This window comes from Saccopteryx bilineata, chromosome 1 (genome assembly GCF_036850765.1).
Source record: "Saccopteryx bilineata isolate mSacBil1 chromosome 1, mSacBil1_pri_phased_curated, whole genome shotgun sequence".
In the NCBI taxonomy this organism is placed as follows: Eukaryota; Metazoa; Chordata; class Mammalia; order Chiroptera; family Emballonuridae; genus Saccopteryx; species Saccopteryx bilineata.
Window position 1 is genome coordinate 170,585,527 of NC_089490.1, and position 19,487 is coordinate 170,605,013.

Here is a 19,487-nt window from a genome sequence, read left to right on the forward strand (position 1 = left end):
TTTATATAACTTATTAATATTATATTGAATACATTTAATTTGTAATTATATATTTAATTAAAATCTGTTTACATTTTATTAGAATTTCCTAAATCACTAGCTTCAGAATTCCAATCTGTAGACCAATGCTGCTTCATAATAAAATCAGAACAAATAGGCTGTTCATATCCTTCACATTAGCAATTCCATTTCTAGATATTTATTTTTACACAGAAATAGTTATCAGCTACAAAAGATTCATCACAACATTGTTTATATTTGTGAAAGAAAAGAAGGCAATCTAAACATCTAATATTTAAGCATGAACGACTTGAATATAATAGTATTGGTAATGCTTATCTCAGGAAAGTGGAATATTTTATTTAAGTTTTGTCTTTTTTCTTTTTTTTTAAGACAGAGAGAGACAGTAAGAGGGACAGCCAGGGACAGAGAGGCAGGAAGGGAGAGACATGAGAAGCATCAATTCTTCGTTGTGGCTCCTTAGTTCATTGATTGCTTTCTCATATGTGCCTTTACTGGGGGGCTATAGCAGAGCGAGTAACTCCTTGTTCATGCCAGTGACCTTGGGCTTAAAGCCAGTGACCTTTGGGCTCAAGCCAGCGAGGATGGGGTCATGTCTAGGAACCCACGTTGAAGCCAGCAACCCCGCGCTAAAGCTGGTGAGTCCGCGCTCAAGCCGGTGACCTCATTTTCGAACCTGGGTCCTCTGTGTCCCAGGCCAAGGCTCTATCCACTGAGCCACTGCCTGGTCAGGCTAAAGTTTTATCTTTCTTCACAAACAGTCTCTGACTTACCATTGTTTGACAAGATTTTTTTTGACTTTGCGATGGTGGGAAGATGATACGTGTTTAGTAGCAACCATATTTTAAATGTTGACCCTTTCTCAGGCTAGTGATGTGTAGTCCAGTGATCTCTTCTGATGGTGGGCAGTGGCCATGGGCCCCCGCCTGCCATGTGATGGCAATGGTGAGGGTAACAACTGAAACTCCACAGCAGGGGTCCCCCAAACATTTTACACATGGGGCCAGTTCACTGTCCCTCAGACTGTTGGAGGGCCGGACTATAAAAAAAACTGTGAACAAATCCCTATGCACACTGCACAAATCTTATTTTAAAGTAAAAAAAAAAACGAACAAATACCATAGTTAAAATAAAGAACAAGTAAATTTAAATCAACAAACTGATCAGTATTTCAATGGGAACTATGGGCCTGCTTTTGGCTAATGAGATGGTCAATGTGCTCCTCTCACTGACCACCAATGAAAGAGGTGCCCCTTCCAGAAGTGCAGCGGGGGCCGGATAAATGGCCTCAGGGGGCCGCAGTTTGGGGACCCCTGCTCTACAGTGTACTGTGTTGCCAGCATGTCTACATACTGTACTCCAGAGATTACATAAAATAGCACTTTATTATAAAATAAGCATTATGTTAGATGACTGTCCAATTATAGGCTAATGTTAAGTGTTCTGAGCACATTTATGTTAGGCTAGGTTAAGTCTATTAAGTGCTTTTTTGACTTTTAACTGAAAATAGGTTTATTGGGCCATGCCCCATCATAAGTCAAGGAGCATTTGTATCTTACATTTTTATACCAATAGAAATTAGAATGCATAAGATATATATATATATATAAAATAGCATTTATCAAAAAGTAAGTCAGTGTTTATAGACTATATTGTAATTTAGGGATATTTTACTGATTTTGAGTATTAAAACATTGAGGTTTTAAAGTTGTGTTTCTTTCAGTTAATAGCTGTGTTTGTTCAGCAGAAAGGGAGGAAAATTTCACATCTTATATGTAGCTCTTTAAATTATTAAATCTGTAGACATAGGAAGTACTGTGGTCATTAGTAATATATATAATTCTTCAGCTGCTTAGAACACGCGTGCACATTTTATCTCTTTCCAGTTGTGAAAGGTGGTTATATTATTGCTCCCACTTTAGGAAAGAGGGGTTTAGTGCACAGGTGCTTATGTGATTTGTCCACATTCATTTGGATTGTGGGCTCTGAAGTTCAAATTTCCATACCTCCCAAATCATGCTTTTTCCCCCCCACATGCACTGCTATGCATAACTGCAGGCAAATAAATGATATGCTCTGAGGAACACAGGATCTTTAAAGATAATCTCCATTCCACCCGACCGAAGACATGCCACTGTTTGCAGTACTTCCCTTGAGCAGACCCTGGTTTTGTCATCAGGAGCAGCAGCTGTGATAATGTAGCTTCCCAGGGAGAGAAAGTAGTTGTGACTCCACGTGGCCCGTCTTGGCAGCACTTATGGAGCTATTTTGAGCTACTGTGTTGAAAGTTTACCTAATAATAGTGGGTAGTTTCTCTTGTATTCTCCTGGCAGTGTCCAAGGATTTAGAAGAGTTGGATTGAGAGTAAGAGATTGACATCTCAACTCCACATATTTTTGTGAACTTATCATTGGAAGAGATATCTGGGAACTTGTCATTTTTTTTTTCTATAGCTGGCAATATTTGATACAATAGATTTTTCCTTCCCCTTTGGACACTTGCTTGAGAAAAATAATCCAAATCCTATCAAAATAAAGATATGTGTACTAACATGACAACTATTAAAAATTACTGTAATGCCTGCTCATTAACACAGCACATTTTGCACTACTGTAGTTAATAAGCCAAGGATACAAATACAGGCGTCCCCAAACTACGACCCGCGGGCCCCATGCAGCCCCCTGAGGCCATTTATCCGGCCCCCCACCGCACTTCCGGAAGGGCCACCTCTTTCATTGGTGGTCAGTGAGAGGAGCACTGTATGTGGCGTCCTTCCAACGGTCTGAGGGACAGTGAACTGGCCCTCTGTGTAAAAAGTTTGGGGACCCCTGCAAGAGGTTAGCAGTCCCCTTGGCACTCAGACTTTAATATGTTTAAAACACAGCTCTTGATCTGACCCACCCCCACCGCCACCCCTGTCCACCTCCAATCTTTCCCATTTCGGCCACTGGTGACATCTATCCAGCTGCTCAGGCCCAAACCTCAGTGTCGTCCTTGTGTCCTTTCCTTCTCCCACATGCTGTATCCAGTCCAGCAGCAGGTCAGGTGGAACCGGCCTTCAGAAGATATCCAGATATGGACCAATTCTCACCCCCTCCGCTTCCTACACTCTGAAACAAGTCACTGGCATTTTTTCACCAGAATGTTGGCCATAGTCTGACTGGTTTCCTTGCTCTATCTTGAACCCTTTGGTCTATTCTTAATGCGGCAGCAGGATTGATCCTTTTAACCAGCTCACCTAGACTTCGTACTCATCACAAGTGCTGATACCCTCCATCTCTGATCCATTCCCTCACAGCTACTCTGTCCGGCCTCTGTTCCAGCCACAGTGGTCTCTGCTGTTGTTCCCACTCCCCACATCTGACTCCCACCCCCCCCCAGACTGCTCCCGTCTAGCCCTTTGCCCAGAACATACTTGCCCAGACGGCTCATGGCTCACTCCCAGGGCCCTTTCAGACTTCACTCGACTGAGCCAGTTTCTCAGTGTGGCTTCCAGCTATTGTACTTCAGCCCCCTATCCTACCACCCAGCTCTATTTTATTTTATTGTCTAAACAACTTACCATTGCATAGATGACTTACTAGTTTTATTCCCAGTTTGTCTCCCCTCCTGGAATATGCGTGTTCCAGGAGCTTTATTTTTGTTTATTTTACTAAACACTGTAGTCCCAGTGCCTAGAACAGTGCCTGGCATGTACAGGAACTAAACAAAAATTTTGCTAATTATTTATTAAACCAAAAGTTATTTCTTGATTATATTTAGTATCAGGTGTTGTATTGGGTGTTAAAGTACTATGTAAATGTTAGCCCTGCTAAAATATACTTAACCTGCGTCATTTTAGTTTGAAGAGGGAAATGTGAAATCATTTCCTCTTAATCACTAGGCTTTTAAGTACAAAACATTGGTTTAAACAAATTTTCCAAAATCAAATTCTACGTCAGATATAAAACCATTGTTTATAGAATTACTGTAACTATAGTACCTACTCTTGTTTTTATAGTACCTACTCCAGCTTGTTTTCCTGTTTCTCATTTTTGTTTTCCAGAAAAGAGGCACAGTTAGACGAAGAAGGACAGTTTCTTGTCAGAATAATATACGATGATTCTAAAACATATGATTTGGTGGCTGCTGCAAGCAAAGTCCTCAGTAAGTTGAATGTGACTCTCCTTCTTTGGCCGAGGTAGACAGAGACTTCCAAAGGAATAGGTGGTCCAAGATCACACTGCAGAGTTGGGAAGATTGTACATTTCATAATCCTAGTCGGGAAGACACTTCCGTATAATGTTAGGCTCAGGTTATGCTGAGTCTTATGATTATTTTTACAAACTCTATAGAGAAGAGAGGAGTTCACTGCTCCTCCCCACAGTAGAAAAAAAGATATTGTTTCATAATGTAATAAGTTAATAATGCAATAACTTGTATTACAGTGTCAATAACACAGTTTGCACAAGTGTAGTATGTAGAAAATATTATTCCCAAATCTCTTTTGTAAACACAAGTGTTGTTAACTATTGGTAAAAGAAGCGGGAAACAGATCAATATCAGACAAAACTCATGCAAAGAAGGTAAAATTTAAAGCAAAAATGCTTCATAGAAAAACTTTTTTATCAAACTAGTGTCTCATTCTCAGAATGCTTAATTTATAACTAGGTTACAGTCTGGATCAAAAAAGAAAGAAGCTTCTTAGCTTTGCCAAATGTAACTAGAAGAGCAAATACTAGCTTACTGCAGAATACAAGAATTACAAAAAAAAAATGGCAAATTGTTAATAAGAAAAATAGTTAACCTTATTAGAAATTAAACACAAATACAAAATAATTTTTAATATAAATATCAGTTTTTAAAAATTAAATATCTAATGTAATCAAGGATAGAGTTTGAAAAGAAATCATACGCTTTTAAAAAACCATTCAAACCTTTTAGGAATTTTTCCAAATAAATTATTAGATTTATTTGCATTAAGTTTTATGTGTGCTCTTATTTCAGAGTTACTTATATAATCAAAAATTGGAAAAGCCTACATTTTGAATAAGGTCATTGATTAAATAAATTGTTGCCTACCTATGTTGAATGAGATGGTGATTAAAATTGATATTACAGCAAAAAAATTTTAAAGTTTTAATAAGTAGTAAAAATTGAATATAAACAAACAAATCTCTAAGATATTAGGGCACATGTTATATGCAACCAATTTATTGATATATATATTTAGATAAAGAAAAGTAATTTGCACCAAAGTATTAATGTGCATTCTGGATGATTTTAAAGATCTTTCTGTATTTTTCAGAAAAAAATAAGTTATACATTAAAATACATTTTAAAAAGCTCAAAGTTAATTAACTAGTTTGTCATAGAAGCTGAGAAACTAATTGCTTTGCTATTATGTACAAGTTTACACTGTTGTTAATTTGGTAATATGTTGTCTTCTCAGATTTTATTGTATTGTCCTGATCAGAAATTTTTCATGTGATATATATTCACTATGCACAAAAATTGAGAACATTTAAAATTTTTTTATTATGCACTTACCTTAATTCTTCCTAAATACAATAGTCTACCTATACTGTAATATGTTTTGTTTTTTTTTGTTACTTTCTCAAACCTATAAACTAGATCTCAATGCTGGAGAAATTCTCCAAATGTTTGGGAAGATGTTTTTTGTCTTTTGTCAAGAATCTGGTTATGATACAATCTTGCGCGTCCTGGGATCTAATGTCAGAGAATTTCTGCAGGTAAGCAATTTGAGGTCATCTAGTCAAAAGCTCTGAATCTGTGATCTTTAAACATGACACTAGCAGCAGCCTTTTGTTCAGTCAGCTGGGTGAGTGACTTGCTGCTGAAATGGAATCATACTGATATTTTTTCTAACTCACATGAAATAATAGTTATTAGGTCTTGAATAACATTTTAGCATATTTGCTTCATATTGTTTCTTTACCTTTTGGTTGCTACGATAAAGATGCAAGGTGCTACAATAAAAACTCATCATGGCCTATTGTGGTCTGTTCAACTGCTTTATTTTAATTTTTAATGTTTGTATTTGCTGCTGTGGTTTTATATTTAGGCTCTGTGACATGGTCTTCTATTTACTTATTTATTTTGCAAAATATTTCTAGCTTGTATAGTGTAATTAAATAGTATGTCAGTATCTATGACGTTCTACCTGAAGCTTATTGTTTAGGAAAAAGCACCCTGGCCTTCAGGTGCTCTGCCACCAAAACTAATTTAAAAATCATTACTCCAAGTTATATGCTAATTAATCTATAGAAGGGGAAATAAGAGAACTTACTAAGTTCATTTCGGGTGAAGGAAAAGATAAATAATGTCACCAAAGGCCTTTGTCTTGTAATCTTGTTAAAATTACCTTAAAAGTTTCTTACTAGTAAAGTATACATTAGAAGAAAGACTATTTTTGGATTGTCTGTCCTATTTTAAGCGTAGACCATCTGTGAGACTCTCTTCTTGAAATGTGTTAACATTGAAAATTATGTGGTTGTTTGTAAAGGATATTTCCAAACTGGCTGCTGAAAGCAGCCAGATCTTGCTGGAAAATGATGTCAGTGAAATACTAGCTGAACCGCAGCCCAGTTTTGAGGGAATGTAAACGACTTTCAATCCAGCTGCATTATTGATTTAACAGCCAAAATAAGAACTTTGGTGTTTAATCAAAACGTCTGTTGTTTACACAGTGACATTTTTCTTATAAACTTAAAACAGCATTAAATCAAGATGGAAACTGGTTTGCAATCGCCTGCCATGCATTTACCAAACTACTGGTGTCAAAAAAAGCCACCACTTCCAAATGAAGTAGTTGCCAGGAGATATGTAAATTAAACTTTAACAGGCTGTATTGAAGTGAATTATGGTACATGTATTAAAGTTTGTTATTTAAAAGTATTTTGAGACTTTGGATATTTGAATAAATATTTCATTTTGTAATACTGTTACCTTATCAGCGAAGTCTGAGCTTGCATTTTCCTATCTTAATTTTATCTTTCTCTCAAGGGCTATATATGCATAACAAAACAAATGTTCAAATAGTTTTACAAGGTGATTTTGTTTTACTTTGTCTCATGGTGACATTTTGTGGAGTTGGTAATGGTGCAGTAAGAGAGCAAGCAGCCTCTAGGTCAGGGGTCCCCAAACTACGGCCCCCTGAGGCCATTTATCGGGCCCCGCCGCACTTCTGGAAGGGGCACCTCTTTCATTGGTGGTCAGTGAGAGGAGCATAGTTCCCATTGAAATACTGGTCAGTTTGTTGATTTAAATTTACTTGTTCTTTATTTTAAATATTGTATTTGTTCCCGTTTTGTTTTTTTACTTTAAAATAAGATATGTGCAGTGTGCATAGGGATTTGTTCATAGTTTTTTTTATAGTCCGGCCCTCCAACGGTCTGAAGGACAGTGAACTGGCCCCTGTGTAAAAAGTTTGGGGACCCCTGCTCTAGGTGTTTCTCTATGTTCTAGAGCTGCACTGTTCCTGCAGGATAGCCATGAGCCCCATGTGGCTGAATTATGAGAATTCTGCCTCTTTTCCTCGTTTCCCGACACTTCCATGGAGAGTGGACCATTATCTAGAGATGGAATGATTTTCCTGCCTCTCTCATGACTCCTTCAATCTCTTCTCCATTCTAGGATTCCAGTGATTTTTCTGAAATGACAGTATATTTCATTATATAATACATATATATATTGCTTAAACCCTTGACTGATTTCCCATTGCTCTTTGGGAAATGTCAAAAATAGTTAAAATGATTGAAACTACTTAGATTTCCTGTCCATTCTCTCTCTTCCTCTCCTCCAGCTCAGCCAAGCAGAACTCCTTCTCTCTCTCTCTCTCTCTCTCTCTCTCTCTCTCTCTCAGCTTGCTTTCTTTATCCTCTGAGCTTTTGCATCTGCTCTTTCCTTTGTCTGGAACACGGTTCATGCCCCCTTCACCTAGATAAATTCTGTTTATCCTGCCGGTCCAATTACTTCTTCTGGGATGGCTTTCCTCTTCTCTTCGATCTCAGTCAGGGTCATTGACAGTTCCCATATTTTCATGATACATTTCTTTTCCCAGCCAAAGTTGTTCTCACACTGTATTATCATTTCCTGTTTGTTGGGCTGGAATGTAAACTTCATGAAGCCAGAGACCATGTATAATCTCTTAATGATGGCATCTCTACAGATGCAAACTGTGCATCTGGGAATGAATGAATTTTTTTTATGAAGATATGCTGTTCATGTAAAAATAGGAAACAAATATGCCAGTAGTTTAAGATAGAATCAGAGGAGGCATGGATACATGGAATAGACTGACAGCTGAGGCGGGGGTAGGGGGGTGAGGGGGTGGAGGGAACTGGATGAAAGAAAGTGAAAGGATTGAAATTATGGTCCTGTTTAAATATTCAGAGGCATCTCAGTTGGATAATATTACAAATATTCTCTCATAGTTTACTGGGAACACTGGCTCCTTCAAGTAATTTTGTCATGGTGGCGGTTTGACCGATTCCCTCAATTGGTGTGCACGGGGTTTCACTGTTAGTACTTCTATTCAGCCTGAAGCGGGATTTCCATTCACAACAGCTCCAGGTTTGGCCCCTGAAACACAGCACTGTGGTTTGGCCAGCACACCCGGAGCAATCTGGGATTGATGACTGATCTACAGTCCTTAATGTTTGTGTGAAGTGTTATTTTGGGAAATACGAGAATTTTCCTGAACAGCTGTGATATTCTAATACTTCCCTAAATTATTTATAATATTTCTTAGGAAAAAAAATGCACCATTTGTTTGATTTTTAACTTTTGAATTTCCAAAGGATCTGTTTTCTCAATACTCAAAATGTCCATTTCTGTAACCTGCAATTATAAATTGACAAGTAACAACTCTTTTTTTTGTTGTTTTTTTTTTTGTATTTTTCTGAAGTTAGAAGCAGGGAGGCAGTCAGACAGACTCCCACATGTTTCCGACCAGGATCCACACGGCATGCCCACCAGGGGGCTATGTTTGGCCGATCTGGGGCATTGCTCTGTTGCAGTTGGAGCCATTCTAGCACCTGAGGTGGAGGCCACAGAGCCATCCTCAGCACCTGGGCCAACTTTGCTCCTATGGAGCCTTGGCTGCAGGAGGGGAAGAGACAGATAGAGAGGAAGGAGAGGGGGAAGGGTGGAGAAGCAGATGGGCGCTTCTCCTGTGTGCCCTGACCGGGAATCGAACCCAGGACTTCCACATACTGGGCCGATGCTCTGCCACTGAGCCAACCAGCCAGGGCAACAAGTAAGAACTTTTAAAGGAAGATAAGTATTATAGAATTCTAACACTTTTCTCTTTGAATAACTGGTATATATTTTCACAATTATACAAAATATTGATTCTTGAATATAGTATTACATAAGTGGGATTTTTATCTTTATTATTTTTTAAGGTTTTATTTATTAATTTTAGAAAAAAGAGAAAGGTGGTGGGGATGGAGGCAGGGAGGAGCAGGAAGCATCAACTAGTTGTTTCTAGTATGTACTTTGACCTGACAAGGCGAGGGTTTTGAACCAGCAACCTCTCAGCTATATCGCCTGTGAGGCTTAAATGGGTTTTTTAAAATATGAGTTTAAAAGCAATGGAATGAGTGAAATATTTTACACAGTTCATTCTATAACTATCTGCCTCTTTCTTTAAAATATTTCTCTTGAGAGGATGGTAATGATAACTATATGTAATTTGAAAGCGTTACCATTTAAATAATTTTAATGACTTGTATAACTTATTTTTACATAGGGCCTTCTATTATTTCTGTTAAAAAAAAAAGGCTTTCTGTGTTTTCACTCAGAGGGAGGGCTATTTCTCAAGCAGCAGTTCCGAGGTGAAAAGGCAAGAACAGTCTTGTGAAAGCATGAACTTCTTCCTTGTTCTCATCTCCTGCTCCGTACACCCTGACCTTGGTGCTTACCCTTAGATGGGGTGGGGTTTTCCACTCTGTGTAGGTCTTTCTGGTTTAAGTTTTTCATGGTCAAATTCTAAACTGACTTCTTTCATAGAAAGCTTAAAGTGGTTTTCAAAATACATGACTCACCTATGTAAATGTCAGTACTGGTGTTTTGTTTTGTTTTTTCAGAAATCTGTGGGGAATAAAAAGAAAGAAAATGCGCCACATCCTTTTTCCTTAAAAAGAAAAAAGAGAGAAGTTTACAATGACTGATTTATTAGATGTCTCTCAGATCCAAATTTCAGTATAGTTCTCAAATAACATAGATGACTCCCTCTTTCCTATCCTCTCGGATAAGGATTCTTAGAGACTGAGATATTTCTCTGTCTCAGAACTTTCAAGGTGTGGTCTTCCTCCATCCACTTATGTGGGTCCTTCAGGGATTTTCAATTAAATGCCCTGAAAGCAGGAAAAAGAAGTAGTTAGCTTCTGGAAATTGGGCTTCTGTAATTATTTGTGAGCTCGTTTTTTCCATGCATATTACAAAGATGATTTGCATTTATTTTGAAACATTTCAAGATCTTTAATGCCTGGCCTGTGGTGGCTCAGTGGATAAAGCATCAACCTGAATGCTGAGGTCACCAGTTTGAAATCCTGGGTTTGCCTGGTCAAGGTACATATGGGAGTCGATGCTTCCTGCCCCTCCCCCTCCTCACTCCTCTCTCCCCCCCTCTCTAAAGTGAATACATTTTAACAGAATTTTAAAAAATATGGAACTTCAGAGTGTTTCTGAAACTATCGGTAAATTCTTTTTTGTTTCCTAAATCTGTGGAGCGCGCTAAACCGAGGACTCCAGTAGTTTCCCAGGATGCCAGCACTGGTTTTACCCTGCGAGCGATAACTGCCAGGTGACCAGATGGACCGGACAAACAGATCGCGGAACTCCTGAGAAAAGGGACATTTGTTTTGCTTATAGAAAAACCAGTAGAATGATATCCGAACATTAAAAAATAAAATGACAAACCTCAGAGTGACTTTTTGCCATCTTGAGGCAGAATAGATGGTAGACCTCCTCTCTCTCCCTCTCCCGCTTCCCAATTTCATGAAGCCGGGGAGGGCGGAGGAACAGCGCGGTCGGGGTTTTCTCGAGGATTCTCGGGGAGCTGCTTGTGCTGGAATATATGCGTGTACTGTTTGCTCTGTTTAATGTGTATATTTCTTTGCAATGTGTATACTTTTCCCCTTGTATACCGCCTTTCATGTGCGTATTTAGAAATAGAACAGAATACCAGTTTTAATTACGTAATTCTTGTTGTCCAGAATACATTGCTACAGCCTTGTGGACTAATACTTAGCTGTGTATAGACAGTGTAATACATTATTATAAAATGTGGTCAAGGTCTTGTCTTGGCTATTTTGAGAATCTCTTTTTGTGGCCTTTCATGTGGCTGCAAACAGTTGTAGCCTAACTATAAAAAAGGCACCTTTTTAGCAATATAAATGTACTTGAATAAGAATAATTTAATTATTTTATTTTATTTTTTTTGGCAGAGACAGTCAGAGAGAGGAACAGACAGAGACTAACAGGAAGGGAAAGAGATGAGAAGCATAATTTTTTGTTGTGGCACCTTAGTTGTTCATTGATTGCTTTCTCATATGTGCCTTGGCCTGGGGGTTGCAGCAGATGGAGTGACCCCTTGCTCAAGCCAGCGACCTTGGGCTCAAACCAGCAACCTTTGGGCTCAAGCCAGCGACCATGGGATCATGTCTATGATCCCATGCTCAAGCCAGTGACCCCCGTGCTTAAACTGGTAAGCCTGCACTCAAGCTTGATGAGCCTGTGCTTAAGCCGGAGACCTTGGAGTTTCGAACTTGCGCCCTCTGTGTCAGTCCAAAGCTCAATCCACTGCACCATCAACTAGTCAGGCAGAGTAATTTAATTTTTAATCACGAATTCCATTTGTCAAAGTAGACAGGCTGTGGTGATCACTTGAATTTTGAAAGGGTAAAACCAAGTTGGGAAAGCTGTAACTTAAGAAATCCCAAGAGTATTTTTATTTGATACTATCTAAAAAAAAATCAATATTACATTAAGTGGTGTTAAGGCTTTCTGCTGCAAGAAATCACTTTACTTGTCCATTTAATTAAGGGTACATTCAATGAAACAGTAAATCTCCAGAGAGTTGGTTACCACAAAGACTTGAAAAATGAACAGTCTGACTTCAAATGTTTTACTTTCCACATGCTTTGAAGTGATGAATTTAAGCAACCTGTTATTAGCAACATTAATACCTTTAATTAAATTAAAAAGACTCAGCATTTAGGGTGAAGCATCTATCTATTTGACTCAGAGTAGCTGCACATAGAAATGTGCTGATATAGCACACGATGAAAATAGATGAGTATGAAAGTGATATAGGCATACTGAGTTATGGCATATTTAAATTTTCAGAGGAAAAATAGAAAAACTAAGATACACATGTCAAATTATTGATTGACTAATTTTTTTTCCCTTTAGCCACAGCACAGCAGCTGGGCCTAACAACCTTAGGTAATTACCTAAATGCATCAGCAACAAGCTCCATTTTGACTTTGTGGAAAATGGAGATAAACATAAAACTTATGATCATTTATTTTTCTCACCAGATTTTCTCTCGTACCCTTTTTTTTTTTTTTTTCAATATCAGCAGAAGTGTAAGGTATCTGGGAGAATTATGAAGATCAGTTTTCACATCTTCCCTTCACAGAAAAGACTTCTCATGACAACTTGTCATAGGAAGAAACCTCCATACTGCTCATACAAGTAAAACAGTTTCAGGACTTAAGTGACTTGTAGTTTATACATCTTCACTTCCAATTCTTGGTGTCTGCCATATTAGATTCCTTTCATGTGGCAATAGCAGCCTCTACAGGCAGTGGGGATGAATTGATGTTTTTGTTAAGAAATGGACTGACTTGATTTACCAGGTGTAATTTTGGGGTAGAAAATAAAAAGCACTTTGCATAAAGGCATTTCCAAAAGAGACCAGATTCACCCAGTTGAGGAGACTATTGAACCATTTATTCAAATCAGAATGTAAACCTTTATGACATAACTCAGATCTCATTTTTACTTTGAAATCGTTGGATCCTATTTTCCAGTCTGAGTTGTTAGGTCCTTTATTTATGCATCAAGAGCCACTCTGCACATTCTTTTGTAGAATAAACTATGAACTGCTTGAAGTCAGGGTTCGTGTCATGCAGATTCATAACCAAACCTCTACCCTGCCCCCAGCCCACACACGCTAAGAGCATGATATGTAATGAGCATGGGATAACTTGATAGAATGAGTGAATTCTTGAATGGAGGAGAAGGAGGCAGAATTAAAACTCATGGTACCACAGGTGCGCTGGTAGAGAGTTTTGCAAATTTGGGACCCCAATGTTGCCTCATATTCCCTCCACTTTCTTTCTGGTATCTTACTGGCTACGTCTGTTTCCCTGAATTGGCCTCTTTGAGACATTTGGAACATGAACCATAGTTCAATTTTGGCTCATCTCTCACACCTTTTTTCTATATAGTAAATTCTTTTAGGCTCATGGTATTCTGAAATTGTTGTTTTTCACATTCTCTTTAGCAATAATCACCATTTATTGGTAGGCTAATTATTCAGCGTATTAGTTTTTTTATTGCTATCACAAACATTAAGTGCTTAACACTATACAAGTTTATTATCCTAGAGCTTTGTAGGTTGGAAGTCCGTAACAGGTCTTACTGGACTGTAATCCAGGTGACAATAGGGCTGTCAGTGGGGCTGAGATGGGCCCTAGGGCATAATCTTTGCTCATTCAGGTGTTGACAGAATTCAGTTGCATGTGTGATAGGGCTGAGGACCCAGTTTTGCTTGCTGGCCATCAACTGGGGCTGCTCTAAGGTCCAGGAGGCCTCTCTCCATCCTTTTGCACATAAGTCTCCTACATCTCAGAACCTGGAACAAACGATCATTTCCTTCTCAAGCTGCCCTCTGTTTGACCTTCTGTCTTTGCACCTCTCTCTCCCTAGAACCAGGAAAGGGTCTTGGCTTTTAAGGTGTCACTCACTCATATGATTATCTGGGTCCACCAGGATCATCCAGGATAATCTTTCCTACTTAAGGTCCATATTTTTTTTATCTCACCTGCAGAATCTCTTGCCATTTTAGATATCGTATTCAAAGAGAGGAAAGTGTCGGGATTTGAGGCGTGCTATTGATTTTCTTACTGCACCTGGGATGTGCTAAGTATTAAATACATCATTTATTTTTCTCTTTTTTATCAGAAGAAATAAAGTCTTAGAAAAATTGGGTAAATTGGCTATGTTACCATGAAACGACAATGTTATGCATATACAGTGCCCCAAACTTCTATAAATAGCTTTAGGCCAAATCTGTGTGTCTTTTTCTGCTTCAGGCATTCTTTTTATATCCCACTTGTTTATTTATCCTTTCTTAACATGTATTAACTATTAATAGCCACAGATGGTTTCCTTAATTACACTACTTGAGTTTCAAGTTCTCTGTGATTCTTGCCTTACAGATGTCTCAGGGCAGCAGCTAGAAAAGGAGGCGCTGTGTGAATGTTTACTAGGCTGATCTGCAGGCTGCGTTTGATTTGAGCCTCCTTTCTTTACCTCGCTTTATGGAAGCCAGCTGCCATTGTGGAAACATTATCCATCACCATTTTTTTTTAATTGCAGAACCTTGATGCTCTGCATGACCACCTTGCTACTATCTACCCAGGTATGCGTGCACCTTCCTTTAGGTGCACTGATGCAGACAAGGGCAAAGGACTTATTCTGCATTACTACTCAGAGAGAGAAGGACTTCAGGATATTGTCATTGGAATCATTAAAACGGTAGCGCAACAAATACATGGCACTGAAATCGACATGAAGGTAATGATCAGTAATGGAGACACTCCTAAACAGAGATGCCAGTAGAATAGTAAAGAAATGATGCTCAGTGAATTTACGTTTAATTGTTGCAGCCAGTGGACCTTACCAAGAGGCATATATAAGCCATACCAGTGGCAACACCAGAAATCTTCTAGATTTGGCCTTGGAATGCAAGGGTATACAGGAATACAGGCTATTTTCCCCTTGTAGCAGACTTTTCCTTTTATACATTGCTTCAGGCCACTTGAAATTTAGTTTGCATTCTCTGTGAGCACACACTAGCTGGAAAGCAGTGGGCGGGGGGGGGGGGGGCTGTGACTGGCTAAGCTCTGTCCTTCCTATAACATGGACAGTCACATTCTGTGATAATATAAAATTAGATATTCTTTGTTTCTTTGTAGATTTTTTTGTCTGTCCCTGAAATATCATTGGAATATATCATTTTGTAAACTATAAGTTTTGCTTTTTTAAAAAAAAACTGATTTGTTGTTGAAAGAAGCCAGGTCCCATACTTTAAAGTGAGTTGTCATTTACCATACAGACTATTAGTTTTAAGTGTAAATTCAAAGTATTAATACAATTGTACAGTAAAGAGAACCATCATTTTTCTTTATTTCTAACACATAGTCTCCTAGTCAGCTGTTTTTTTGATGGAGTCAGCATTTTCAGTCCAAAGAGCCATTTTTAGTGACCCCAAATTTGAGAAAAGTAGGGAAGGATACCCTATTTTAGCCTTATTTTTTTTTTCTTCCACTCCAAGAGAGAGAAAGGGAGATAGAGAAACAAACTACCTCATGTGCCCTGTCCAGGATCTACCCAGCAACCCCCATCTGGTGCCATGCTCGCAACTGAGCTATTTTTAGCACCTGAGGCAGAGGCTCCACAGAGCCATTCTCAGTGCCAGGGGCCAATGCACTTGAACCAACTGAGCTATGGCTGCAGGAGTGGAAGGCAGAGAGGAAGAGAGAGAGAGAGAGAAGGGGGCAGGGTGGAGATGCAGATGGTTGCCTCTCTTGTGTGCCCTAACTGGCAATCAAACCCGGGATCTCCACACGCTAGGCAATGCTCTACCACTGAGCCAACCAACTCTTCCTTCCTTCCTTCCTTCCTTCCTTCCTTCCTTCCTTCCTTCCTTCCTTCCTTCCTTCCTTCCTTCCTTCCTTCCTTCCTTCCTTCCTTCCTTTTTCCTTCCTTCTTCCCTCTCTCCCTCCCTCCCTCCCTCCCTCCTTTTCTCCCTCCTCCCTCCCTGTGTCCTTCCTTCCTTCTTCTTTCTTTCTACTAAGTGAGAAGTGAGGAGGCAGAGAGGCTCCTGCATGTGCCCCAACCATGATTCACCTGGCAAGCCCCCGGCCCCACAATGCTCTGCCCATCTGGGGCCACTGCTCCATGGCTCAGCAACCAAACTATTTTAGCTCCTGAAATGAGGCCATGGAGCCATCCTCTGTGCCCAGGGCCAACTTTGCTTGAACCATTCAAGCCATAACTGCAGGAGGGAGGGAGGGAGGGAGGAAGGGAGAGAGAGAGAGAGAGAGAGAGAGAGAAAGAGTGGGGGATGGAAAAGCAGATGGTCATTACTTCTGTATGCCCTGACCGGGAATTAAACTGGGACTTCCACCTGCCATGCAATGCTCTATTGCTGAGCCAACTGGCCAGGGTCCAGCCTTATTTTATTACGGCATGTTTTCTTGGATATCTTACTTATATTCTAATATATATGGGAAGCTAAACTTAAAATATAGGGTTATATAAATAAAAATTGTAGCAGTTAAATTGGTTATATTGGAAAAGTATTCTATATATTTAATCTAGTAATATCACCTTAGGTTTCATGGAACTTTGCTTCCTTTCATCAGTGGGTGTCATTCTTACATGACACTTGTCGGTGACTCCCTGTTTGTTGCTCCTTTAGTTCCTGTATAACTAGAAAATGGGATTAGACATAACATGATTTTATGAAATCCAGAGTCATTTGGCCCTGGCCGATGGCTCAGTGGATAGAGAGCTGGCCTGGCATATGGACATCCCAGGTTCAATTCCGGGTCTGAGCAGGAGAAACAACCATCTACTTCTCTCCCCCTCCTCCTCCTCTTCTCTTCCTATTCCCCTCCCACAGCCAGTGGCTGGATTGGTTTTTAGCATGGCCCCAGGTGCTAAGGATATCATGGTTGTTCTGAGAGTATCAGCTTCAGGTGCTAAAGATAGCTTGGTACTCCAGCATCATCCCAAGACATGGGGGTTGCTGGCTGGATCCTGGTTTTTGGGTCACATGCCAGAGTCTGACTCACTATCTCCCCTCTTCTCACTTGAAACTACAAACAAACCAACAAAAAAATCAAATCCTGAGACATTTACAAATTAAAGCCTTGGGTAAAGAACTGAAATTCTTTTATGATTAGGAATGCCACTGGAATACAGTAAAAACTTTATATGCCTTGTATTTATCATCTTTGATCCTGACACCAAACTAATACTGCTTTAGGGATTGCGTGTCCTCTCTTGCAGGTACATAGAAACTTCAGGAGAAAAACAAAAATTAGGGCTCACTTGGAAATGAAAGTTGTTATGGTTTTTAGAATCTTTCGTTTGGAATGGTGACAACATTAGCATGTGCTATATAAAATTCAACTTTGTACTTAATTTAGTGGTTCACTTTATGTGATATTTGGGTTGTCTTATGACCTTCATTTTTTTCAAATGCTCCAATATAAACTTCTGAAATGTTGAAATTTGGTAATTATATTTTGCCCATTTAATTTTTTTCAAAGGCACTGTTTTAATTTCCTCAAGTATTCTTGTCTTCTTAAAGGTATAGAGCTACAAAGACAATTTAAGTACTTAAGAAATATTCCCTGTCATGAAGTGATAAACCAAGGAGAGGTTAAAAATATCAGAAAAGCAGGTTTTTGGTTTTTTTCTTTTTGCCAATTAAACCAAAAAGTGTAGAATTGAAGAATTAATAAATTTATGTTAGTTCTTGAGCTAAAATGGAAACAGAACCTAACATCAGAATTAAGCCTGAATTTTAAGATTGACTTGTTTTGTTTCATTTACGAGGCTTTAGGAAGATCAATCTTAATTGGGAAACATTTTATTTTTGTGACAGAGACTGAGAGACAGAGAGAGGGACAGACAGACAGGAAGGGAGAGAGATGAGAAGCATGAATTCTTTGTTGCGGCATCTTAGCTGTTTGTTGATTACTTTCTTGGGCTCAAGCCAGCGGCCATGGCTCATGTCTAAGATCCCACACTCAAGCCAGCAACCCCACATTCAAGCTGGTGAGCCCGCGCTCAAGCTCGATGAGCCTGTGCTCAAGCCAGTGACCTCGGGGTTTCAAACCTGCATTCTCTGTGTCCCAGTCCGATACTATCCACTGCGCCACCACCTGCTCAGGCTGGGCAACATTTTTAAGTTATAAATAATAATACTAATATTTAAGCAGTCTAGTAGATTAATGTGATAGTTTTAATAGAATATCTTAATTCACCATGACAGTATATCTAAAAGAATATATATAACAGAGTCCATATTAACTGTGATTTGCTCTTAAGTCTCAGAATATGCTGCAGTGAACTCCTGAACAAAAAAAAATAAAAATAAAGAGCAACATTTTGCCTTCATTTAACTGTAATTGAAGAAATATTGCTCCAATTAGCTCCCATTTGGGTCTGGGTACAGTTGAGATAGAATTTTGGTCACTTTTAAGATGATATATTACTTGCAGTTTTTTAAACTCAAAATAAAAGATATTTTCTATCTAATAATATATTTGCCTATAAATAATATTTTAGAAATATGGCTATTTAGAAATTATGAAAATATAGTTACTTGGTAGAAATTTAGAAATATAGCTATTTCTTTAAGTTATAAAACTTTGCTCACTATTATTACTTCCTTAGAATGAATTTCTACATTTGGAATTAAAATCAAAGAATATACAATTTTTAAAGAATTTTTATACATATTAATAATCTACCCTTCAGAAAGAAATATCAATCAATGTACCCTCGCACTAGTGTTATTTGAGATATTTTTTTCTGTATTTTACCCAACTTGCTACTCTAAGTTTATATAATCACCAAACTGATGGATAAAAGAATTGCATATACTTTAAAATATGTACCTCTAGCCTGACCTGTGGTGGCGCAGTGGGTAAAAGCATCAACCTGGAAATGCTGAGGTTGCCGGTTCGAAACCCTGGGCTTGCCTGGTCAAGGCACATATGGGAGTTGATGCTTCCAGCTCCTCCCCCCTGTCTCTCTCTCCTTTCTCTCTCTGTTTCTCTCTCCCTCTCTCTCTCCTTTCTAAAATGAATAAATAAAATAAAAAAATATATATGTACCTCTATTATTTTATTTCTTCCTGTAAACGTTATTTTTGTAACATGTTAAATAGTACTGCCTGTATGCTTATAGGTCGTTCACTATAGAAGTGTGCTTGGATGAGAGGACTAAGCCCACCAGGATAACAGACTGCTCTTCTGCTAATTCTACCAGAGTCTATTGGCTGAGAGAGGACTGATACCAGATTCGCAATTTTACTGTGAATAATTATTCAGTCTTCAAATTTCTTAAATAAATGTCCAGACAATGTTTTTTATTTAAGAATGGGTAGTATTTACATATATTAAAGTTTTCAAATTAATGCTCTAAAT

The 19,487-nt window shown here is 38.6% G+C and overlaps 1 protein-coding gene across 1 annotated transcript in view; it reads left to right on the plus strand.

The window, feature by feature from the left end:
- Positions 1–19,487, plus strand: part of GUCY1B1 (guanylate cyclase 1 soluble subunit beta 1) — a 44,067-nt gene that overhangs the window by 11,520 nt on the left and 13,060 nt on the right. Inside the window, exons 3-5 of the mRNA XM_066279684.1 lie at positions 4,067–4,167; positions 5,635–5,753; positions 14,638–14,835. Coding sequence (XP_066135781.1) covers positions 4,067–4,167; positions 5,635–5,753; positions 14,638–14,835 — 418 coding nt within the window. The remainder of the gene's footprint in view (positions 1–4,066; positions 4,168–5,634; positions 5,754–14,637; positions 14,836–19,487) is intronic.